Source organism: Gaeumannomyces tritici, assembly GCF_000145635.1.
Source record: "Gaeumannomyces tritici R3-111a-1 unplaced genomic scaffold supercont2.4, whole genome shotgun sequence".
NCBI classification, from domain to species: domain Eukaryota; kingdom Fungi; phylum Ascomycota; class Sordariomycetes; order Magnaporthales; family Magnaporthaceae; genus Gaeumannomyces; species Gaeumannomyces tritici.
Genome location: NW_008804548.1, coordinates 1,383,545 through 1,407,174, shown reverse-complemented (window position 1 = coordinate 1,407,174; position 23,630 = coordinate 1,383,545). Strand labels below are relative to the sequence as shown.

General features: G+C 61.2%; 8 protein-coding genes across 8 annotated transcripts; 3 read left to right on the top strand and 5 right to left on the bottom strand.

Annotated features, from left to right (window-relative positions):
- Positions 1 to 19: 19 nt before the first annotated feature.
- Positions 20 to 2,419, bottom strand: GGTG_07906 (hypothetical protein; the record flags this gene model as incomplete). Its single annotated transcript, XM_009225737.1, has 5 exons — positions 20 to 1,015; positions 1,096 to 1,128; positions 1,223 to 1,757; positions 1,840 to 1,939; positions 2,032 to 2,419. 5 exons carry the CDS (start codon positions 2,417 to 2,419, stop codon positions 20 to 22), a joined length of 2,052 nt encoding a protein of 683 aa, XP_009224001.1.
- A 927-nt stretch (positions 2,420 to 3,346) lies between these two features.
- On the bottom strand, positions 3,347 to 8,876 carry GGTG_07905 (hypothetical protein; the record flags this gene model as incomplete). Its single annotated transcript, XM_009225736.1, has 3 exons — positions 3,347 to 5,007; positions 5,108 to 8,104; positions 8,237 to 8,876. The coding sequence occupies 3 exons, from the start codon at positions 8,874 to 8,876 to the stop codon at positions 3,347 to 3,349; spliced, it is 5,298 nt and encodes a 1,765-aa protein (XP_009224000.1).
- A 1,386-nt stretch (positions 8,877 to 10,262) lies between these two features.
- Positions 10,263 to 10,625, bottom strand: GGTG_07904 (hypothetical protein; the record flags this gene model as incomplete). Its single annotated transcript, XM_009225735.1, has 1 exon — positions 10,263 to 10,625. One exon carries the CDS (start codon positions 10,623 to 10,625, stop codon positions 10,425 to 10,427), a length of 201 nt encoding a protein of 66 aa, XP_009223999.1. The 3' UTR covers positions 10,263 to 10,424.
- Positions 10,390 to 11,453, top strand: GGTG_07903 (hypothetical protein). The gene is made up of 3 exons (XM_009225734.1): positions 10,390 to 10,773; positions 10,896 to 11,263; positions 11,375 to 11,453. Exons 1-3 carry the CDS (start codon positions 10,747 to 10,749, stop codon positions 11,424 to 11,426), a joined length of 447 nt encoding a protein of 148 aa, XP_009223998.1. The 5' UTR covers positions 10,390 to 10,746; the 3' UTR covers positions 11,427 to 11,453.
- A 1,366-nt stretch (positions 11,454 to 12,819) lies between these two features.
- GGTG_07902 (hypothetical protein) lies at positions 12,820 to 13,755 on the top strand (the record flags this gene model as incomplete). Its single annotated transcript, XM_009225733.1, has 1 exon — positions 12,820 to 13,755. The coding sequence occupies one exon, from the start codon at positions 12,820 to 12,822 to the stop codon at positions 13,753 to 13,755; it is 936 nt and encodes a 311-aa protein (XP_009223997.1).
- GGTG_07901 (checkpoint protein hus1) lies at positions 13,756 to 16,251 on the top strand. The gene is made up of 4 exons (XM_009225732.1): positions 13,756 to 14,644; positions 14,743 to 14,848; positions 14,933 to 15,896; positions 15,968 to 16,251. The coding sequence occupies exons 1-4, from the start codon at positions 14,602 to 14,604 to the stop codon at positions 15,992 to 15,994; spliced, it is 1,140 nt and encodes a 379-aa protein (XP_009223996.1). The 5' UTR covers positions 13,756 to 14,601; the 3' UTR covers positions 15,995 to 16,251.
- Positions 16,252 to 16,458: 207 nt separating this feature from the next.
- GGTG_07900 (hypothetical protein) lies at positions 16,459 to 16,701 on the bottom strand (the record flags this gene model as incomplete). The annotated part of the gene is made up of 1 exon (XM_009225731.1): positions 16,459 to 16,701. Exon 1 carries the CDS (start codon positions 16,615 to 16,617, stop codon positions 16,459 to 16,461), a length of 159 nt encoding a protein of 52 aa, XP_009223995.1. The 5' UTR covers positions 16,618 to 16,701.
- Positions 16,702 to 17,510: 809 nt separating this feature from the next.
- GGTG_07899 (hypothetical protein) lies at positions 17,511 to 23,381 on the bottom strand (the record flags this gene model as incomplete). Its single annotated transcript, XM_009225730.1, has 2 exons — positions 17,511 to 18,055; positions 18,116 to 23,381. The coding sequence occupies 2 exons, from the start codon at positions 23,379 to 23,381 to the stop codon at positions 17,511 to 17,513; spliced, it is 5,811 nt and encodes a 1,936-aa protein (XP_009223994.1).
- Between the last annotated feature and the right edge of the window lie 249 nt (positions 23,382 to 23,630).

Below are 23,630 nucleotides of genomic sequence, written 5' to 3'. Positions count from 1 at the left end.
GCGCTATAGCTAGTCCCCCTCAGATACCCATCTCGGCCTTGAGCCACGCGGGCAGCTGCGGCGGCTTGTCCCAGCCGTCGAGGTACGACTCGGGCGCGACGCCCGCGCCGGCGGGCTTGGCGTAGACGGCCGAGACGTACCAGACCTTGGCGCCCTTGCGGATCGTGTGCTGCAGCGTCGGGATGGCGGACCGGCTCTCGACCAGGTTCGAGTTTGGGTCCGCGTTGACGATCATGGCCCTCCGGTCCTCGACCCCGGCCCTCCCGGCGCCCTCGACGGCCCGGATGCCCACGGCGCCGGCGACGGGCGAGACCGCAAAGGCGCCCTCGGCGCCCGATGCCCACCCGGCGGGGGTGCCGACGTCGTAGTTGCCGATCAGGCGCGGGAAGGTCCCCTCGCACGTTGCGGCGTCGTAGTCGGCCATCAGGCGGCCGTCGGCTGCGCGCTCGTTGCGGACGGCGAAGGACCCGTCGGCCGTCATGACCTCGCGCCCGGCGGCGTCGATGCAGTGCGCGCGCAGGTGCCAGTTGGGCGCCGCCTCGGTCGGCGGCACCAGCGTCGTGCGCACCGTCACGTCCGGGAAGGGCTTCCAGACCGAGACCAGTACGGGGCCCCCGTCGTCGTCGTCGCCGTCGCCGCCGCCGCGCTGCTCGACGGCTGCGTACTCGGACTTGCGGCGCGCCTTCCAGAACTCGCCGCCGTCGTCCGAGAGGCCCAGCTGCCCGGCCAGGGCGTACTGCTCGAGCGTGAAGAGGCCGGGAGGGACGGAGTAGCCGTAGGCGCTGCTGTAGCAGAAGCCGCCGTACTTTGCGTGCGTACCCTTCATCGGGTAGCTGCAGGCCTGGCCCGACGAGAGGAGCATGCGGTGCCCGCCCAGGTAGCTCATGATGTGGCCTGGATACTCGAGCGCCTTGACCTTGGGCAGGAGGTCCTGCGGGTACGGCTCCTCCTCGGACGTCCAGAAGGGGTGGGTCTCGGGCACGGCGAGGCAGATGAAGGCCAGGCAGGCCCAGTACTGGATCGGGAAGTTAGAGATCCAAGGCACTGGTAGGTGTGGGTGTGGGGGGTTTGACAAAAGCCAGAGGTTTTACTTACCGGGCTTCCAGGGCTGTTGTAGTTCTCGGCCATCTGTTGTGGGAGAGACAAATGTGTTAGAGATCTCGGTCTATCTAGTCGGGCTAGGCGGCAAGAAACAGAGGGACACGACAAGAAGCGCACTTACATACATGTTCGGGTACGAGTACCCGATGGTCAGGGTGCCGCTGGGGCTCCAGATGTCGGGCTGCGTCTGCCACCAGCGCAGGTGGCGCAGCACCACGCCCTTGACCATGCCCCACGTCAGGGGCTCGGGCAGGTCGACGTCTGCGTAGGCGAGCGCGCCCCAGAAGGACACCATGGCGAAGCGGTAGCCGACGCTGCGGCCAAAGGGGATGGCGCGGCCCTCGGCGTCGTAGTAGTGGATCAGGTCCAGGGACGCGACGCGCGCGCGCCGCCTGAACTCGGCCGCGCGCTCCGGGTCCTCGTCTCCCGCCAGCTTGGCGTACAGCAGCTGCAAAAAGTGGATGGCGAAGCTGGACGAGTAGTAGTCCATCTGGTGGATGCCCTCGGGCCCGTCGTTGGACCAGCCGCCGCCGCGGTAGAAGGTGTCGAGGTGCCGGATGTCGCTGTCGAGCCGGTCCTGCGAGAAGCGCCCGCCGTTCTTCTTGAGGCCCAGGTTGGCGAAGACGCGGAACCAGAGCCAGTTGGTGTTGGGCATGCTTTTTTTTTGGTGGGTGCTCCCGGTCAGCGTGGAAGGGAGAGAGGATGGGTTATATTATATATGGTGCGGGCAGCGCATACTTCTTCTCGTTGATAGAGTTGCCCAGCCACGTCTCCATGTTCTCCTTCTCCTTTGCTGACATGGAGTCCCAGAAGACGGGGGCGACGGCGAGCGCAAACCCTTTTTTTGTTCCTCTCAGTCAGCACACTTTCAGAAACATCATCCTACCCAACAAATGAAAACACCACCGCCATCAATCCATCCGTCCCTACCTAACGGGCACATCTCCACCATCCGCTGGTCATTGTCCCTCGGGTATCCCCAGAACTCCTTGTTCTCCGGGTCCGTGCCGGCCTTGACGCCCTCGACCCAGAGCCTGGTCCGGTCGTAGTCCCCGCCGCCGGCCAGCAGGCACGCGAGCCCCCAGAGCGGGCGGCACAGGCCCTCGACCTCGCTGGCCGTCTGGTCGAAGCGTACGGCCGTGGCGCCTGGGCAGCGCACGCGCGCCCGCGCCGGCGAGAAGAAGGGCTCGAGCGGGTCCAGCAGCGCCCGCAGCAGCTCCTGCACCGAGGCCCGCGAGCCCGACGACAGGTCCACGCGGCTGAAGGGGTGCGCGCCGTCGTAGCCCAGGACCAGACCCGTCTTGGGATCCGCCGTCATGGTAAGGTGGCTGGCTTTTGATGGTTGGGAAGAGGGGGGTTATTCCAGTTGTGCCTGCCTCGGCGCGATGTCCCCACGCTGCTCGAAAGGAGAACCCGAGATGTGGGATTAGGGTAGGTAGGTAAGGTGGCAGGTAAGCGGCTAGGGTACTAGGTTATTTGTTCAAATACAAGGGACACAGCAACCCTCCTCCCATCATCCATCGCTTGACTCTCCCTCCCCTTCGCCGGTTCCATATTATCCTCCCATCTACGTGATGAACCGACAAAAGTGGCCCCACATCTTCTCCGCGCGGAGGGGTTACGCATCCCCCAACTCGCAGGGCCCCCCGAGCTGGCTGTATCCCAGATCTTCGGGGTTGGCCCCTCGAGGGCTCCCCGGCTAAATCGCTCATGTTGGGGGTCGGGGAATAGCAGAAAGATGTGGAGAGCGGTGGGAAAAGGAGGGTTGGTGTGGGGGTGGGGGAGCAACATCGAGGGCTTCCCCTAACCTTGTGTGAGAAGACCAAGGACGAGACGGAAAAACTCTTGCCCGAGCCTGCCAGCCCGTCGGCTCGAGATCTAACAATCTAGGCTGTATAGGAAACATGAAAAAGGCGCACTTTATATGCGCGCGCCAACCTGAAAGCACACCTTCATGCCTCTTGTCGCCTCTTGGGTAGTAGTTTATAAACATTACGTACGGATATGCTTGGGCTTGGATGTAATGCGATGCTCCCGACACTAAGAGATAGAGAAAAGAAGACATGCAAACTCCGCCGCTGCCCATCTCACTTGAGGCTTCGTTTCGGCAGCCGTGACAGGATACCAAATCGTATACATCCTTCCCCCTCTTTGCCTCCCCTCGGCGCCGTCCGTGTTGTAGCCCCACTCCTCTTGTGTATATTGGAACAAGATATGCGGTCGTCCTTCATATGAATCCTCGTCGTCATGAAGCTGCTTCTAGCGGTGCCGCTCCTGCCGCTTCTGCATCTGCTGCGCCGGCGCCTTCTCCCGCATCGGCCGGCCTTGGCGTGGGCGCGTCGTCCTCGGTCTCGTTGATGCCGTCGCCCTGGGTCGACTGTGTCTTTTCCCTCCTCTGCCGGCGCGCCCGCCGTTCCTCCTCGGCTGTCTGCCGCCGCATGCGCCGCATGCTCTCGCGCCTCTCTGCGTCCTCGGGCCCGCCTTCGGTCCCGTCCCGCATCCCCTGGAGCATCAGGGCCGCACGCGCCGCCACGTCGCTCTCGTCGCCCGTCCCTGGCGAGTTGAGCGACCCGGCCCCCACCGCGGCCGCGTCCCGGGTTGACGGCAGGTCCGGGCTGAGCAGGTTCCCATCCGAGTCTGTGCCGTACGCCGACCCTGCGCTCCGTCCTGTCTGCAGGTCCGCCTCCACCTCGGGTATCTCGTTGAGGTCCGGGATCTTCTGCCCCGACGCCACCCGCACCTGGTGTCGGTCCTTGAGCCGTGCACGCCGACGTCGGTCGCGCTGGTCCCGCGTCGCCGGCGCTGCCGCCCGGAGCTTCTCCAACAAGCTGTCCATGGCCCCCGCGCTGGTTGGGCTCGGCAGCGTGCCCTCGCCCGTGCTCGACGTCGACGGCTTGAGCTGCGCGTGCTTGCGCTTCATGCTCGCCTCGTTCCTGCGGCGCGTCTCCTCCAGTTGCACGTTCTTCTCGCGCGACTTCTTCCACTCCTGGATAAAGGATGAGAGCTTGGAGAAGAAGTCGCGCCGCGCGTTCTCGTCGGCAGGGTCCTCGCCGTAGAAAACCATTATGTCGTTGTACGTCCGTATCATCTCCTCGAGGTACAGAGCCATCTGCTCCGCCTTGCGCCGCGCGTCCTTCATGCAGCGCTGCACCACCTGCGAGACGCGGTCCTGCGGGTGGAACTTGGTTGGGTCCGACAGCTTGCCCGAGTCGAGCGACGACTGCACGTTGCGGATGTTGTCCACGTACTTCTTGGCGTCCTGCTGCAGATGCTCGATGTTGATCTTCTGCACCGCCAGCACCCCAGCGATGTCGCCCGAGAAGGTTTCCCACTCGGGGTACTGCTGCCGCACGATGCGCTCCACCAGGTCTGCCAGCGTCGACTCGTTCTTCTCGTCCTTGACCATGCCCAGCCGCGCGAGCGAGCTTAGCTTGAAGCCCCGCGCCTGCTTGTTGGCGTCGTTCATGTAGTTTCCAATATCCAGGATCAGGCCCAGCACATTCATCAGCGACACCGAGTCCCTCAGGGACTCGGATGCCGCCACCACCATCCGGATCTTCTCCGAGATCTCTTCGTAGTCCGTCTCGAAGCTCCTCGTCAGCGCCAGCGCCCGCATCCTGCTCGGCCAGTAGTGGTTGAGCTCGAACGCGGTCTGCAGGAAGATCTGGTCCTGCCGGGTGAGCTCGTTCGGGTCCTGGTCGCGCGTCTCCTCCAGCGCCTTGGGCCCGGTCCAGTCCTTGCTGTACGGCGCCATGCCCTTGCGCACACTCTCGGGTATGCTGCACAGGTCTTCTCTTTGCAAAAAGTCCATAACGACGGGGTTGTCGAGCACTTCGGGGTCGCAGTGGATGATGATTTGCACAATCTTGTCGACCGAGTACTGCGAAAACTTGGCAAATGCGATTTCTGTCGTGGCACGGGGTATTAGTTTGGGCATGAGGATTATATAGGGTCATAACATCGAGGGGCCTGGTGTCAGGGCCTCGATAAGGGCTGTCGCACTTACCGTAGGTCTTGCGCAGGTCGCCCGAGATGACCTGCTTCTTCTCCTCCTTTTGCGAGCTCCCCTTTCCGATAAGTTTCGTCTCTTTGGCCATGAATAGCTTCTCGACCTCGTCCAAGATGCCCTTGCGGCTGAGCTCCATGTACTTCTCCTCCCGCTCCTCCGCCGAGGCCCCGTGTGCAGCCCAGTGCGTTGTCGATGGCGCATCCACCTTGTCCCAGTGGAAAGCCTTGAGCTTCTTCTTGGGCCGGACCACTGGCAGGCCGAGGGAAGGGCCTGCTGGGAATCCTGCTTTTTTGGCCAAAAAGTGGCCTGCCATGGCACCGGGGCCGGGCGGCGGCGGCGGCGGCGGCGGCGGGGGTGGCATGCCCTTTACGCCAGGCATAGGTGGTGGCGGAGGTGGCGGCGGTGGCGGAGGAGCACCAGGAAGCTGCCCAGGCATGGGAGGCGGTGGCGGCGGCGGCGGTGGAGGGGGAGCTCCGGACTGACCCGGCGGAGGCGGAACACCAGGGAGTTGGCCAGGTAGAGGGGGCGGAGGCGGCGGCGGCGGCGGCGGCGGTGGGGCACCTCCCGAGGCACCGGTTCCTGTTCCTTCTCCGGGGGCAGCAGTGACCTGGATCTTGGGGGTCTTGGGGGGATCCTGGTCCATCGGAGACTGCGTTTCTAGGCTGGGGTGTGATGGGCCCGTGGCGACTCCCTCTTCATCTCCCTCCGAGTCGCTGCCGTCGTATCTCTTGATCTTGCCAACGATCTCGTTCATCAGGCCAGCTTGCTGCTTGGGATCCACCACTGGCCTCCTGAGTTCGACAATGCGCGGCTTCTCGTACACGACGCCCTCGTCATCCTCTTCCTCGTCCTCCTCCAGGATTTCGTCTTCTCCCGCCATGGACTCGCCCCGAGAGTTGATCGGCTTGCGAGACAGCTTGGTGCTGCGCTTGACGCTGCCCAGCATGCTGTTGGTGAGATCTCTTCCCCCCGCAGGGATATTGCCCATGGCGACAAGATCGCCCTCGCCGCCACCGACACCGTCCATCTCCTCTCTGAGTGCCCGTAGCTTGTCCGAAGGGCCAGTAGCCTCGCCCCACACCCGTCCTTCGAGTTTGTACTGAGTCTTCTGGCGCTCGAGCTGCATCTGCAAACGCTCCATGAGTCGATCGCGGTCCAGAATGCCCTGTGCCTGTGCCGGGTCATCCTCGCCCATCTTCGCACTCTTGATGGCGTTGGATGAGGCAACATCCTGTGCATCCCTGAGCATGAGGTACAGCTCGCGCGTCTCCAGCTCGTATCTCTGGGCCTCTTTAGCACGGATGGTCTGCAAACTATCCAGCTCCGACTTGAGGCTGTCCGCCTGCCGCTTCTGGGCCTCGATAAACCTGGCCTGTTCGTCGAGCTGCTTCTGTAGCTTGGCAACCAAGCCGTCGGCGCCGAGCTCGAGCTGGGCCTTCATCTCATCCCTCTCGGCCATGGCGGCATCCGCTATCTGCCGGGCCTCGAGGGACTCGTCCTGGGCCTGGCGAGCCTCGGAATCGGTGTGGAGCTTGTCCAGCAGGCTCTGGACTGTGAAGTTCAGACTCTGCTTCAAGTCCATGTCCGGAAGCCTCCGGTCCATGGCCACGTAGCTGAGCATGGAGTCTACCAACTGGAACATGCGTAGACGCTCCTCGCCGTCCGCCTGCCGGATCACCAGCAGATGCTGGAGAGCCGAGACGAAGTAGTCATGCGTCTTGGTTCCCTGGATCCTGGTCTGGATGTAGTCGGTAATCTGCACGGGGTCGCTCAGGTCCTTAACCTCGCCCTCCATGCTGTCCTTCATGCTGCTGTTCTCCCGATCGAGCATGTCCTCAAAGTCGATAGCCTCATTGTTGTGGAAGTGCTCGATCTGCTTGTCGATGAGGTCGTACTGGAAACCCTCCATCTTGCTCAGGATGCGCTTGAGCCCGCACGCCGTGAACTGCGCGCGGATGTGCACCCGTAGCTGGAGATCCTTCTCAGGGGCACCAATCAACATGTTGACGAGGATGAGCGTCGCGACGGCGTACTCCATAAGCAGGTTCTCCATGCCGATGCCGCCGCTCCTGACTTCGTCGCTCGCGCCGACGAGGCTGCCCATCTTTCCGCGGCCGTCGACCGTGACCTCGACGAGCCGCATCCATGCGTCAAAGCGACCATTCTCTCCCTGCTGACTCTTGACGGCATCCATGGCCTGGATGACTTTGACATGTCCCTCGCCCTCGGCCCAGTGGCACAAGAAGGTCAAGACCTCGCTCACGAGCTTCCGCGTATTCAGGCGCGGCGAGATTAGGGAGCCAGCCAGGGAAATGAGGACGTTCTGGTGGGCGAGCGCATCGTCGGCGCCGAACTTGTTGTTCATCAAGGCCTTGAGGCACTTGACGATATCATACTCGCGGTCGAGGTTCTTGTCGCCCTTGGTGGCGCTTTCGGGGACGGCGGGGCCGACGGCAGCCTTGCGGTTGATCTTCATGAGGACGTTGGTCAAGGCCACCTGCCCCTGACATTCGATGAATCGCTTGACCCAGCCGATCTGCTGTGTCCTCAGGTTGACCTCGAGACTACCGAGGCCTTTGCTGTCGAGGCTGTTGTCCATGACCTTCCTTACATACCATTCCGGTGAACCTTCCTCGTCCGAGAATGTCGTGATGTCGAAGTTCTGATATTGGCCGGGGCGAGCGGTGGTCCGCCTCCGTTGCTCACCCTGCCACTCGGCCAGGCGGTCCTGGTAGATCAGGGTCCATTTTTTGTCTGGCGGATAGGCGACCATCTGGCGGCGTGCCTGGTCCGGTAGGTTGTGCCACCCACGCTTCTGCATGAGGGCGAGGAACATTTGCTCAATAATGTTGTCATCGTCCGGCCTCAGTAGCTTGAAGTCCTCGTGGCCGTTCTGAGCAATCTGCGGCGATCCGGCGGGGAATTTGGTGAGCCGGTGGGATTCTCGCGGGGAGTTTAGCGGGTAAGAGCTCTGAGACGATGCGCTTGGAAGTGCTGTATTGAAGAGCGTCCACTTGATTAGTGACTGGAGAGGGACCGGGCATCATCATGAATACAAGAGACACTCTGCCCCGCGAACTTGCGGGGCCTTTGAAATAGCAGGGAGGGGTCGTGTATCGCTCCTACCATGTGAGTAGAGGCTAGACTGGTCGGCTGAACTTCTTCCTCCGGAGGTGTACGAGTTGTATCTGGAGTTGTGCGAGCCGGCTGTGTATCCGCTGTCGCGTGCAGCTCCCCATTGCTGGAGCTGAGGCTGGCGGCCAGTGGAGGCCATGGTAACGTTGGAGCCAGGAACGACCCGCGCTCCCGGCTGCAGCGAAGCAGTGGAGGAATACTGCATGCTGCTTGAGGAGGGCTCGAATGTCGGATACTGGTGGAAGTCGACGCCAGCCTTGTTGAGCTGGTGCGGCAGAGGGTCCCGGCGCCCGGGCATCTGATCGCCCCTTTGCTGATACTCGGAGGGGATGGGGGAGCGGCGGTCGCCGGACTGGGCGTTGTCATATGGAATGGTGGTTATAACACCGGCCATCTGATTCAGACCAAGGCTGGGCGAGTCTGGCGAGTCGATGGAGACTACCGACGAGTCGCGGTGGTGGCGCGAGGAGGCGCGCGAGGAGGCGACGCTGGGCTCGTACTCTCCGGCTCCGCCCAGGTAGCGGCCGCTGCTGCTGTCGTCGCTGGTGTTCCGTTTGTCCTTGTGGCGGCTGCGGGAGAAGAAGGACTTGCCTCCCGAGGACTGCCGCGAGTTCTTGTCGGCTGAAGTCATGGCGGCGTCGAGGCGGGCGATTTACCGGGATGGAGTTGAAACAGCCGTGGGCGAAGGCCTCGGCGGGCGGCGCGGCCAGAGGTTGGTGGGCGCTCGCTCGCGGTGGCTTCTGCGGAATGGAGGCGTGCAGCCAGGGCGGACAGAGGCGTGGCAGGGATCGGTTCGGGAGGATCAGTTGGATGAGTGTCTCAGGAGCAGGGCTGATGGCATCATGTCATCTGGCCAGCCTCGTCTGCGCTCGCTCGCTGCTAGCGGAAATGGGTGCGTGGAGGGTTCGTAGGACGGTGGAGCTGGAGCGGGCTGTTCTGCATAAACCGGGCCTGTTTAGGGACTCTTCGGGCCGACGCATCGGGGCAAAGCAACGCAAAGCAACGCAAAGCACCAGGGAACGCACGCTGTGTCGAGGGGGACTCAATGCTGCTGCTCGCGGAGCGCGTCTGGCATGGATTGGCGGCGTGGGAGACCGGGCGAGGGGCGAAACGAGTCAAAAAAGGCCGTTTGTGTGAGCCAGTCGGGAGACAGGAAGTGACAGACGCCGCCCGCTGCTCAGCCAATTGCTTGATTTGCTTGATCGAGAAGGTGCGTGTCGCTGTCAGGTGTGGGCTTTGTCGCCGCCCGCCAGCCAACCAGACGCACCGCCGAATCTATGGAACCCCCAAAGCACCACGGCCTCGATTTTATTAAGCGCCACCCGGATCGAAAGGAGGTCACGGATGCAGCTAGCTCGTGCGCGCTAAATCGAGCCAGATGCTGGCTTTGAAAAACAAGCAGTCGATCCAGATGGCCCTTGTTTCGTTTGCCCGTTGTGGCATAATCACTGTGTCGAGAAAAGGGGTGGGAGGAACTGAGCGATGGGCAATAATAGAATGAGAAATGGGAGATAAAAATGTGACAGGACCCCGAAATCTGCGCTGGCCTTGCTGCCGGCCGGGTTGGGTGGGAGAGAGAGGAGCCTTCCGGCAATTGCGCAAAGTGGCCGCATGGAAGCCAAATGGACGACTTCACGTTGTTCTGAAACAGGTTTAGCCCGGGACCTCTAAACCACACTTGACACATCAGGGGTCACAGAGTGAGCAGAGTACAGGGCCGTCGTCACGGTGCGTGCAGGTGGGCTTCGGTGGACTTTGGTGGACTGTGCTGCTATCGGACCACGGCCCGCCGCGAGCCCCCTCCCTAGGCCCCTTCCCTAGAGATCGTGGAGACGCAGACGGCGTCCAAAATTGCAAGTCGCCATGCTGGTTCCAGCGTAATATCAGCTGTGCTATGGGAGATGGGCTTGCACAAACATCGTCACGTCAAACAGCAGCGAGACAATGCGACCCTACAGGCCTTTAAATGTGAAATTAGTTTCGTTTTCCCATCAAACAACCGTCAAACGACTACCGGGCAGCTTTCTGGCCAAACAAGAAATAAAATTAGAATATGGTTCCCGTGTAACTGCTACCCAGCGGAAAGCCACCTCCATCCCGTTGTGGTGTCCGGTTGTATTCCGGCAGTGAGGCAGTATCCATCGCATTGTTGTGTCCATTCTTCAAGCTGCCAGCAGAGTCACCTGATGCCGGCAGGTCGGAGCGTCTCAATCCAGGCCGCCCTGTCGTAATAATTGTCCGACCGAACCGATCTGCTAGCCTCTGCGGCGCGCGCAGCTCCTCCCATGCCTTCGTAATCGGCCTCTGCCTGGGCGCGACGTGTCGCCGACGCACATACGTGTCGGGCGGTATTTACTGGAGCCACAATAGCCTGCTCCATCCGTCGTAGGCGATAGTGGACCGGCCAGGTCAATGCCTCCCGCTCGAGTTGGCGTAGCAGCAACGCGACGATAGAACCGCCAGCCTGCCATTGCTCGACCGACAGACACAAACTCTAGAAAATGGGGGCCACCATCTCCGCGATCAAGGTACGCTAGAGGGCGCATCCGGAGCGCAACATCGCTTCCCGTTCCATTTCCATCCCCGCTTTGTCCGCGACGTCCGTGTTCGGCGCTGTCTCTAACGTCGCGGGGCATAACCTCGCCTCTAGGCCTTGATCGTGCCAGCCGTCATCGCCCTGGTCATCTACCTGTTGCTTTCCTTCGTCGCCGTCCCGCTCTGGCAACGATACCAGAACCGCTATAGCCACTACATCCCGCTGGACTCGATAACAGACCGGACGTCGTCGCTGCGCCAGCGTCTCCAGGACCGCATTGCTCAGTACCTAAGCCCCTCGAGCTGGCGGAGGGACCATGCCCACGTCGTCGTGGGCGACCTGGCGGATGACGACACTTCCGACACTGGATTTGACTCGGAAGACGGCGAGGAGTTGAACAATGTGGCCGACGGTACCGGTCGGAGAACGGAGCTGACTAGCAGGAGCAACCGGCCCGACCAGACGACGAGGTTAAGCAGAGAGTGCGTTGCGCCTTCCCTTCCTTTCCAGTGTCCCGCCAGACCGAGCAGGACGGTCATGTCAGCATGCGTCATATACTAGATCTTGTACTAACGCCGACTTGCGAGCGACAGCCTCGAGCAGGGATTTATAGACGATAGCAGCAGCGATAGCAGCGGTCGGTAGGCTTTGGCCTATACCGTTAATCAAATGGTTTCTCTACACTCTACACGCTCTTGACCGCTTCGCCACGGGGCCGCCAGCAATAGAAGGCCGACGGTCAGCGCCGAATCACATGTCGGGCGATCACAGAGGTGGCCAGAGGCCGCCTTCAATTCAATAGCTCCCACGCCGACCGGTGCTTCCCAAGGCAAGGTATCCCCAAAGATCGGCAGTTGTAGCAGCCTCACGACGAAGCAAAGTACTTGCGCCGCTCCTAGGGTGGGAAAGCCCGGGGTGATAAAGGCCTAGCCCTGTTGGTGAATCATGCTAACGTCAACATGTCGCCGCGGTGGGTGTTTACGGTATTTATGTATGCAACGCAAGGGCCAGACTGAGGACAACCCAAAGGCTGGACAACCGGGGCGGCAGAACTGGGGCGATACGATGGCTGGGTGTCGCGATTGCGAGGGGAAGACCAGGCCTAGATGGAACCAGTGGGCCGCCTTGATTGGCATCGTCTCAAGATGGAGGCAACGTGGCTCACGGCCCGAACTTGTTCAGTCTCTCGGTCCTAGAAGGACCATCTAGCGGTGAGGTTGCCAGCCTGTGCGTGCACGTGCATGCACGTGCTTGGTTTGAGGGCCAAGGCCACGGGGCTCATCAACGACGCAGGTAAAAAGGCCTCATGCACAGGACTAGTTCGCCCCCCAAAACAACCCAGGCTCCCCGAGCGTTGCACAACGGCCGCCCCAAACGCTCGGAGAGAGGCAGGGAGTTGACGTTTTCTGCCACAGCAACAAAGCGGCTTTTGCCAAGCCGCACGCAGGTTGGGCGAGATCTGATCCAGGAGCTAGGTATTCTCGAGTCCTACCGACGCCATGGGCTAGCAGAGGAGCTAGACCCAGCTGCAGGCGTTGGGCGCAAACCTTAGGCAAGGCTGAGCTGAAAAACAACGCGCGCCGACTAGCTCGGGTGGGATGCGCTGCTCGCCACCCGTTGGATTTTGACCGGGCCTGCCTTAGCTGGAACACGCAATGAGCACGCACATACGCCCTGTTTGTTGTCTCTCCCTCCCAGTCCTCTTAGGTCTCCCCCTCTCCCTGTCCCCTCGTCCTATCGGAAACTGTGACAGCTGCCTGCAGTTCGGTCGCTTCGCCCACCTTCCAGATGCAGCACCCAACCCTCCACCCTCCATTCCTTGGACCTTATAACACATGCACATGGACACCACCACCTGACCCAACAATCAATACGGACCCATCCTTCATCGTCCGTCGTATGCAATCCGCACCACCATATAGGCCGTCCCTTGGCTGGTATTTTCGCGCCCCGACCACAAATCCCACCTCTCGTTCAGCTTTCTGCATTTGGTGGCAAGACCAACGGCAGCTGTGCAGCAAAGAGATAGGCCACATCCATGATGCGGATCGCGATAAGAAGGTCAACACGAGGCATCCTCGACAGCAAATCCAAGGCGCAAGCGTCAACAAAAGAGACCGACGCTGAAGATGTCGAGAAGAAGCCGCCGCCAGAGGAGGACCCCTGCCCGTCAGCCTGCCCTATCTGCCAGGAGTCCGTAGGCGAGCCCACGGCCGACGGCATCACCGAGACGTGGGCCTCGCTCCCGTGCGGCCACGCCTTCGGCTCCGGCTGCATTAAGACGTGGCTCGCCATAACCGACCACCCGACCTGTCCCATCTGCCGCCTCTCCATGGCCCACAGCTGCCGCCATCCCGTCCTCCCCTTGCTCGAGCCGCCACCCAACCGGTTCGGCTCGAACTCGGCCGCGGCGCGGGTGGCGGCGCCCACGCCCCCGCCGAGCTCCGCCGCCGCCGCGTCCTCCTCCCTGCTGTCGTCCCGCTCCCTGTACCACCAGTACCTGATGCCCCGGGGGACGGTGACGGCGGCGGCGGCGGCGACGCCGCCGTCGCCGGAGAAGTGGCGCTGGCAGGGGCGCAAGCTCTCGGGCCAGTGTGGCTTCTGTGCCTCGCTCCGCGCCAGACCGCCGCTGGCCCTCCGGTTGGCGGCGGCGGCGCTAAAGCTGGCGCTGTCGAGGTCGCGGCGCGGCAGGCGCATCGTGGCCATGCAGCCGTCCATGTACTACGGTGAGAGCGAGCACGACCATTGGCGCGTCGCCTTCCGCGACTGGTGGTCGCAGCAGGAGCCGAAGCTGGACGAGCCGCCGGCACCCGAGGTCGAGGCCTCGCCGGCAGCGACGACGGCAGGGGTAGTGGCGGGGGCGGAGGCGGAGGCGGAGGTAGAGACGGCCACCCCTGTCGCGACCGGGCAGGAGAACCAAGCTGCGCTGACGACGGGCGTGGCGGCGCCGGTGACGACGGAATCATATTGTTAACAGGGCCAGGAATGTATTTTGGGTGTCCTCGTTCTTTTTCCGCTAGACTCTGATTTGTTTTGTCACATCATAGCTGAACCCATTTTGCGTCCAACCCTGTCTTTGTTCCCATCACTTATAACTCGATGCCATCTTCAGCTCTGTGTATCCCTGCCCGTCAGAGTGCAGGGATGGGTGGGAGAGGTATGTCAACCTCACCAGCATCCCCGCCACACTTTCCCAGTTTGGTAGTCCCGATATCCCACCCGTTGGCAGATCATCATTGATATCACGACACACACGCGCAACCCTTGTGGATTGGCAAACCATTTAACATTCCTAAATCGGATCTCACGCAAGAATCGGCCCATCCGACCCCCCGTTGGCAGACTTCAGTGCACAGGGCTCGGTCGGGCGTTGGCCGTTGGTCTCTAGCACACAGTTGACTTGGCATTTGCGTCTTCTGCAACAAGCAATCTGCCTTTCGCATTGCCTTCGAATTCGGTTACTCGAGATGAAACGGGGATTATTCAACGTGGCTTCGCTAGACATGGTGAATTTACCACCGACGGTTCTTGGCTGGCAATTGAGCATCGGAGCTGAGGCGGGGCCGCCTCAACTTGGGGAGCTGAGGCAAGGATGTGCTGTACCCCGCCACGCCAGCTGGACCCGATTCCCCAATCCCCAATGCACGTCACTTCAGACTTCAGCGAGACGCGTTGGAGAGCATCAGACGCGCCATACTGGCTTTCTCCAACGACAATCTCGACCACGTAGGAGCCTCCCAAGCCTCCGGACCCCCAAGAGGTGCCTCTCCATGACATCAAACCACATCCGACCGACCCCGGGCCCAGCGCCGCTCGCAAGATGCGCTTTAAGACGGAGCTGAAGAACATCCGCACCTTTTCTAGTACGCCAAGTCGCCGGGCCCATTTGCCCGGGCCTTTTCTACGCCATCACACACATCTCCTCCCCGACGCTGACCAAAGCCTACTCGCCCTCCTCTAGAGCTGACTGCGGCGCTCAACTCGCTCGAAAAGATCGCCTGGGTACGCCTCGACGATGACACAGCCCGCTTCACCGTCATTCCGGCCCAGGGGTCGCAAGTGTGGGCGTGAGTGGCATGGTCTAGCCACCACGTTTTGTTCCTTGGTACGGGAAAACTAACGCTGCAGAGGTGACTTGGGCCCGCAACTAGTACCATCTCTATGGACCTCATCTTCGACAACTACAACATCCAGTCGGCCGATGCCAACAACACCATCAACCTCGAGCTGCCCCTCGGCCCCCTGCAGCGCGCGCTCAAGTCCGCCATAAACAGCACCGATGCCGACCTGCGCCTGACCAAGAAGAACGGCATCCCGCTCCTCTCCATGACGATCCGGACCACCACAAATGTGGCGAACCAGGGAGGAGGCGGCGGCTTTGGAGGGGGAGGCTTCGGACGCGGCGGCGGCGGCGGGGGTGCAAGCGACGACCCGTTCGCCGCCGACGACGCCTCATTCATGCAGGAGTCGCTTGAGCTGACCATGAAGCGCGAGCGCGAAAAGGTCATCACCCACGACATACCAGTCCGCGTTCTGCACCCGGACACGGTCGAGACCATCATGCAGCCCAAGGTGCGTGAGCCCGACGTGCACATCCAGCTGCCGCCCCTGATGCAGCTCAAGGCCATCAGCGACCGCTTCACCCGCCTGGCCATGACGGCCTCGGCGTCGTCGTCCGCGGCAGCCCCCCTGGTGGCCGTCGGCGGCGGTGGTAGCATCAACGGCGCCGCCGCGGGCTCGTCCTCGGGCGCGGCGGCCTCGGGCGGCAGCCCCAAGCTCGAGCTGAGCGCAAACATGCACGGCTCGCTGCGCCTGCGCGTTGCCACCGACTCGCTCGACGTCGAGTCGGTCTGGCGCGGGCTCGAGAACCCGGAGCTGGACCCGGCCCAGCTGTCGGTGCCCATCGAGGACCACCCCAGCACCCGCTTTAAGCAGGCCGGGCCCGACCGGTGGGCCTCGGTGCGCGTCGACGGCAAGGACCTCAGCCGCGTCCTCAGCGTCGGTCGCCTCGACGGCAGCCGCGTCATCGCCTGCTTCGCCGACGACCACGCCCTCATCCTCTACGTTTACGTCTCCCAGACCGACGACATGGGCGCCGAGGATTCGGTCTTGACTGTGAGGGAGTTCCCCTTTTGCCCTTGTTTGGGCACTCGAGGCTGACGGCAAGCTGCTAACACGCTTTGAAGTATTACGTTTCGAGCTACAGTTCATGAAGGATTTGTCCTTTGCGCACAGGAAATACGATTTGGGGTTACTAGAAATCATGTGTGTAAAGTTGCTGAGCTTGGCGGCATCAAAGGAATGTCTAGAGGAATAATCTCCCTACTAATTAACGATTGCTGGTGTACTCTGTGCTCCATCCCCGTCAAAACGGCGCAGAGATCAATGATACCAACCTATATAGTCATCCCCGAAAAAAAATTGCCCCCCAGTCTGGATTTAGCGCCATACCTGAGCTGCCGCCGCTTCAACCTGAGCAAGGGGAGGGAGGCACAGGGTAAGCGACAGGTGACCAGCCTGAGTTAGTACCATGCGTCTGCTTCCATGCTCCAGGCCCCAGGCGCTGTCTCATTTTTGCTTGGACATCCATAGTGCCAAAGGTATCTCTCAGGCGAGAGAGCAATGCCCAAAGCGACCAAGGTTTCGAAATGGCCATCACATCAAGATATGTCCTGCCCTATTCGTCTTCCACGTCGCCTTTGTAAATACGCCAGAGGAAAGCGCCAACCTTTGCTTGGTAGCACTCGACGGGCGTTTGCTGGGTCCGTTCCCATATCTTGTATGAAGTGTAAGATGTAACAACGGCGCCGGCGATGCCGACGCCTATAACCTCCATGTAACGGGCGTATTCCCACAAAGTATAACCGCTATGTTTAAGCAAGTGAGAAAAGAGCCTTGGCCTGGCGTCAACAGCGCGGGGGCCTGAGTGCTTTAGACGCGGACTTGCAAATAACTGAGAGCCCCGTTGATGGGGAGACGATGAGAGCACCTCTGCTTGGCTGCGGGACAGCTCCCGCCTTGAGGGACTGAAGCGTTTCGTCCATGGCAAGCAAGTCGCGGACGAGACTGTCATGGCCAACCTTCAAACGCCGTTGGTTCCTTGTCACGTGGCCAGGGCATTTGAATCCGGGTTTCGCGCAGCCAGGTCTATAATCACAAGGTATTAGCAACCTTTTGCGGCCAGCATCCTTCGGTACACGTACCCGCGCGGGGAACCTCATCCGCTCCGTCGCCTATCTCGTGAGCCCTCCCGGCACCCTCGCGCACTTGCTGCCGGTAGTCCAGCAAGATATATGCACAATGGCAGTCGGCATCAAAGGCAACAGGGAAAATGTGAAGATTCTAGGCCAGGGGGGAAAACAAAATGCAGGTATTATAAAACACTCGCAGCCAACCCAGATTCGTTGACCCAAGTTCTATAGTACAAACTAAAAATACGATAGAATCAGACAAAAGAGGCAGCCGAGGTGCAACCAGGCACGCCGTCCCTCGTGTAATGGCAACGAAACCCTCGTCAAACTGTCGGCGAGCTTCGTGTGGCCTGTTGCTGCCAGGAGGAAGTAGGCCAAACGTCGGTCCTCGTCGCATTTGCGCATTTTCCGAACCATCAATCCAGTTATCTCCTCATATCCACACATCATGACATGACTCCTGAAAAGCAAACAAATAATGCATCCGTCTCCCACGACCTTTCAAGAAAAAAAAAGAAAAAAAGAAGAAGGCTGCCCCTTATTTGGCCATCACATCGACGTAGCGTCCGCTCTTGCGTGGCTTCTTGGCCCCTGGTTTCCTCGGGCCCGCTGCGCTGAGGAGGTCGTCTATGCTGCTGGCGTTGCTCATGCTGCTCAGCGGGCGTGGCGGGCCGAATGGCGGCTCGCTGTTATTGGACACAGATCGTGTCATTGGGGGCGCCCCGGGCATGAGGGAAGAGTGCGACTGCGACGCCGCGGCCAGGTTCGGGATGGATGCTGACGCTGTGAGGGACCCACGCGGCGGCGGCGGCGCGCTCGCCCTGCCCGGTGGCGCAACAGCAGGGCTGCCTGAGCGCGGTGGCGGCGGCGTGGCCGCTGGCGTGGCGGCAGCGTCGGCTCCTGCGGCCTTGTTGACCCAGCGCTTGAGTTCCGGGTCGAAATAGAAGCTGTTCTGCTCGCCTAGCTTGGCGCGGATGGCCTTGGGCTGGTCTGCTAGCGTCTCCTTCTTGCCACCGCCAAACCAACCGCCCGAGAACCAACCTCCCGACTTCTTCTTGGCCTTCTCTTCCTCGGCACGTTTTGCTGCGGAAATGTCAGCTTCCAGTTTTCCATGATGACTGGGGGTACATTATTAGCACTTACCATCCTCCTCGGCTGCCTTGCGGAACATCTCGGCGTTTTCTCTGTCGATCTCCTCCTTTGTCTTTCCGCCAGCCCTACTTGTAGACACTGGAGGGGCGACGCTGTCCGCAGGACTTTGTCCGGACTCGTCCCTGGACTGAGGCGTCTTGTCATCGTCCTGGGGCGCCTCCGGCCCTGGCTCAAATGTCGGTGGCTCGTAGCTGTAGGGCTGGAATGTAGGTGGCTCATAACCTCCGTTGGGGGTGGGGGCCTCGGATTCGGGCTTGTCACTAGCGGAGATGGGTTCCGCCGAGCCCATAGACGGGGGCTCGTAGCCATACGAGGGTGGCTGATATCCCTGGTAAGCATCGGGCTCTGCCCCAGCGCTCGCGGGTTTCTCCACATGATTGTCGTGCCCGGCGCCGTAAGGTGATCCGTTCGAGGAGTAATCAGGCATGTACGGTTGGTAGCCGCCATACTGGGGGCCAACGGACGAGGCTCCGGCAGACGGAGCCTCACTGGATAACCCAACACCCGGGTCTGTGTAACCCATGGACGGCGATGACGCCGAGTTCGGCTGATAGGCTGGATTGTACGAAGGACGCTGGAGCTCGGACGATTGTCTGGGCATCTCGGGCGACCCGCGGCTGTACTCTCCAGACGACCGGCTGGCGGATGGCGGCCCTCTTGCCGGGTATCCCTGCTGAGGCTCGTACGGGTTTGTGGCTACGGGCGCCAGGGCAGCTCCAGGAGCGTAGCGGGACGCGGCCTTGGTGGCAGGAGGGGACATTAGAGCCGCGGCGCCGAGGGGCGGATAGGCCATGGGACCACCCTGAGTTGCGCCACCAAACATCTCCATGCCCGTGGCACCCGGCGGTGACGGAGGACGGCTGATGGTCGGACCTCCGCCGGACACGCCGGCAAAGATCCCCCCACCAGCGGCTGAGCCGTTTTCGCTGCCTTCTCCTTCATCACCAGCAACGAACTTGTTAAAACGGTTCCAGACGGAGTCGGAAACCTTGCCCACAGTCGGTTTAGAGATCCACGAGCCGGACTGCTCCTTTGGAGCTTGCTTGAGGCGCTGAGCGAGGTTCTCCACAGAGGCCTCAAGACCGGCGTGGTGGTACGGCGATCTCCTGGTCTGCGATGTAATGGCATGTGCCAGGGTCTCGCAGTACTGAAGAGCCTTGTCGCCATGTCCGCTCTCTGCCAAGATCATGGCGTGCTGCAGCTTGTACATGGAAAGGTGGGGACAATTGACGTCCTTGGGGCCGCCTGCAAGTGCCAGCCCGTACTCGTACACTTCGCTGAGAAGCAGCGCCTCGGTCTCTTTGGCGAAGTGGTCCGTCTGCCGCTTGTGGTCGGCGCCAACGAGAACAAAGTGGGACTTCGGGTCATCGATACCACCGAAAACGCTCGCGGCGCGAGCGAAGATGTAGCAGATATGTGCGGCCTCGGCCCTGCCGTAACCAGCGAGGAGATTTCCGAGCGAGGTGAGCGCCTGCACGTCGTTAGTGCTCCTGTTACTGAGAACGAGACCCAGGGTCTCGCGCCACTTGTCGAGGCCGGCCAGCGCATCCGTTGACTGGCCATGACCAGAGCCCGTACCCATCAGCTGGAGACCAGCCCGTGCGTGAACGGGCACCAGCTCATCGACACATTCCTCGTGGTTTCCAGAGAGGACCTCGTACAGCACAGCCAAGGATTCGTTGTTGTGCCCGGGGTAGTTGACCTCCTTACGCACGAATTCCTGCGAGACCTTCTTGTACAGGTCTGTGGAGACCGTGTTTGCGATGAGGAGCGCGTGTCCCCAAAGTCGTTTGTCGGCCGCGTCCCAGACAGCCTTCTCGCGATCGCCAACCATAAGGCTGCACCGGATCTGCTCGACGACACCAGAGTCCACGCTGTCTGACGTCATCTGGGTTGTGGATGCACCTTGGAAGCCAATCGCACCCTGGTCGAGGCCGTATGTTGCCGGTTGCGTTGACAGAGGATCAAGTCCTGGGGAAAGGACGTCTCGAACGGCGCTCTCGACAGCCACAGCCCCCTCGAGTGTTCCATCGTGCTCGATGAACACACGAAGAATCTTCCAGAGAAGAATCCTTTCCTCGGTGCGCTTGTCATCGAGAGAGACTTGTGGTTGGAATGAGACTTGCGGCAGCCGAGCCTCCAGGGCCTCAATACCCGCGCTGAGCCAAGAGATAGTTTCCTTCTTCTTAGACTTGCCCTTGAGGGGACCTGGAAACTTGGCTAACTGCTCCTCGAGTGGATAAATCTCTTTGACGTTTCTGATTTTGACCTCACCAGGGCTGCGCAGGATGGTTGGTAGGGCCTGGTTAATACCGTATCTGGGAACATCTTTCGGGAAGGATGTGACGATGGTGCCGCCGACGCCCCAGCATATCAGAGGAGCACCCTTCCAGCGTTGGAGTGGATCGTGCTCGCGTCCGTCCGTGGGCGGGACAAGATTCAAGCTCTGCGAGAATCCCCTGGGCCTCGCAGCCGGGGCGATGGCAGTGGCATGAGACGTGCCTGGGAGCGAGGGATGTCCAGAAGTGGTCGATCTGGGTGACATAAGATCGTGAACCGAAGAAGGGCGAGGAATCGGGTCGGAGGGCGTGATGCCGTTCTTTCCGTACAGCGCGCCAGGAGACTGGGTATGCGAGCGAGGAGGAGGGACAAAGTCCGGGCCATGTGGGGAAAGAGTCTGATGCGCCGCATGGGGAACGTAGCTTGGAGTCCTTTTAGGTGGCGATAGTGTAGCTTGTTGGTGTGACATGGTGAGTGGCGGGGGTGTGCGCCCGCGAGTTTGTGAGGCCTGCGGCGGGCCCTGCCCTGGGAGTCCTGTGGTACCTTGGGAGGATGGACGGCTGGTGGAATGCATGGCACTATGTGGTGCGGTCTCATCGATCTCGCGCGTCGAAGGCAGGGACGGGACACGGTTCAGCTGCGGCTCATATATGCTAGACGTGCTACGTCTGGGTGGATGAGCTGTATCGTGGTTCGCAGACCTCCCTCTGTCGGAGGAGATCTCGAAGTGGGCCAGTGGACTGGATGTCCGAGGCTGGTGGGGGAGAACCGGCGGCGCAACTACCACCTGTGCAGGGGCATACGCAGAGCTTGGGGCCCGACTTCCAGCAGGGGCTGGTGAGTACCTGTTTGAAGCCGGCATGGGGGCCGAGGCAGAAGCGCCTGGAGCGGGCGAGTATCTGCTGGTGGGTGCCGAGGGAACATGGGGCGCAGGCAGATGTCCCGGGTCGGACTGGAGCGCGGCATACGGGTTGACACGCTCAGGTGCGATCAGGCCGCTTCCTGGCGGCGCAGATGTCGCGGGGGGATGGCCATTTGCCTGAGGACCAGGAGCTGGGGGTCCCTGAGTAGGTGTCGGGCCATATCCAGGGGGGTGTCCAGCAGGAGGGGCACCAGTGTTGCCAAACTGAGGCGACGACGCGCTCTTTGGGCTTGATCGAGATGCCGGCCTTGCGCGCGATGACACAGGCAGATCGGCAAAGAAACCCTCGTTCGACCCAGCCCGCTGAGATACCTGTTTGGGCGGGGGAGGAGCATGCTGTCCTGGGGCACCAGGCACAGGAGGTGGTGGCATGTTATCGGACCTCAGTGGTTGAGGTGGTCCAGCCATCGGCGGGGGCTGGGACGCAGCCCTGGGCATTAGCTGGGCGCTTGCCCTCTTCTTGGGAGGCTTGAAGTCCATAGGAAGATCGTAGGGTGACGTATAGCCGCCCTTGGACTGGTTCACAAAACTGGCGGCCTTGCTGGCATCTGGGCGTGGGGGCGGAGCGCCATAGCCCATCGGCGTTGGCACTGGGGGCGCGAAAGAGGCTGCTGCGGCCGGGGGTGCGGTTGTCGACTGTGCCAAAAATGGGGCAACGGCTGGAACATACTGACTAGAACCCGAAGGCTGTTGCGAGCCAGCAGGGGTTATGTTTGCAGGCGTATACCTTCCGTTTACCGTTGGGGCCGGAGCTGTAGCCGTTGGTGTTGCAGCCGAAGGGACAGCAGTACTGTGTTGCTGCATATCCTCAGTATCCTCCAGCAAGCCGTCGTCATCGTCGCCAAGGAAAGCAGTCGGGTCCACCTCCTCTGTAGGCAATGTGCTGTCATCGAGAAGAAAGTCGCCGTCATCCTCATCTCCAAAAGCCGCGGCCCATTTGTCGGCGAGATCGCCATTAGCAGGCTCGTCTTTTTGCTCCGGTTCCGTAGATTTTGTGGCCACTTGACTGGCGGTCGCATTTTCTGTGGCTGCCGATTCTTGGGCCGCCGGCCCTGCAGGAACCTCGCTGGTTTCGGCTGGTTTGCTCCAGAAATCGTCCTCCTCTGCAGTTTCAAGCATGTCCTCCAGACCCGTGTCCGAGCGAGTCGGAGTGGTAGCGCTAAGAGAGTCCATTACCTGCGTGGTCGACTTGCGCTCAAGGCCCGGGGTTGTAAAAGAGTCATCGGGTTTGGCGCCCTCGAACCCGCCAAGACGGGAAAAGAAGTCATCCTCGCCAGCTCCGGCATCAGCAAAGGGGCTCCCGAAGCCCGGGCCCGATGCTTGCTCGCTACGAGCTGACTGTGGCTCCTCCTGGTGGGAAATAAGAGGCACGCCCTCCTCATAGCGCTCGTCCGACGCTTCAACCTCTGCAGCCGCAATTTCCCCTCCCACGTACTGCTGTGTGCTCGCCGTGCCGGCTATTTTATACTCCCCTATATTATCCGCCTCTTTTGCCAAATCCGTCGCATATGGCGCTGCGGAGCGCACGGGAGAGACCTCGCGGTCTACTTCGGCCATGAGCTCCTCGGTTTGCGTGATGGCTAGATGGCGCCCAAGGCTTTGTTGTGACGGATGTGACATCGGCGGCACGACGGGAAACGAATTCGTTCGCTCGGAAGGCGCCATGAATTTGACAAATGGGTCGGGTTCGGTTCGGGGCAGATTCCACTCCGTATCGTCGCCCTCGGCGTCCCAGTTGATGCCCTGCGAGACGGTGCGGGCGAAGGAGTCCTTGGTCTTATGCATCGAGGCGTTGGCGACGACGCGCGGAGAGAATCCGACGTCAATTTCGAGTGGCGCCGCATCCTCATTCGTGAGCTCTGTGGCCGTCGCGACTGCGGGGGATTCACTGGGCGTCTCTGCGGACACGCTGTTCGTTTCTGTGGCTTCCACGGGTGGAGCCTCGAGGGCGTCAGCCGTCACGCTGTCATCTTGTTGAGGCTGACTTGCGTCGTCGGCGTCGGCTGTGGTGCTGAGAGTTTCGTCCGAGACGTGGATTGGAGCGGCATCAGGCATGAAAGCCGGGTGCCATGTAGAATTTGCCTCTTGCGGCATCGCGATGCCGAGTCACCCACCACTGCAGCACGCTCTCGTTGGGTCGGGGAGGCGAGGTGTAGCCACGTTGGAGCAAGATTGAAACGCAGCACTGAAAAGTGAAGAGGCGAGGAAGAGAAGGGCTCTAGAACAAAGCTGGGAAATTAGCTCGTTAGCGAAATCATGGTCGTGTGGCATCATGGAGGGATCCAGTTAGGTACAGCAATCATC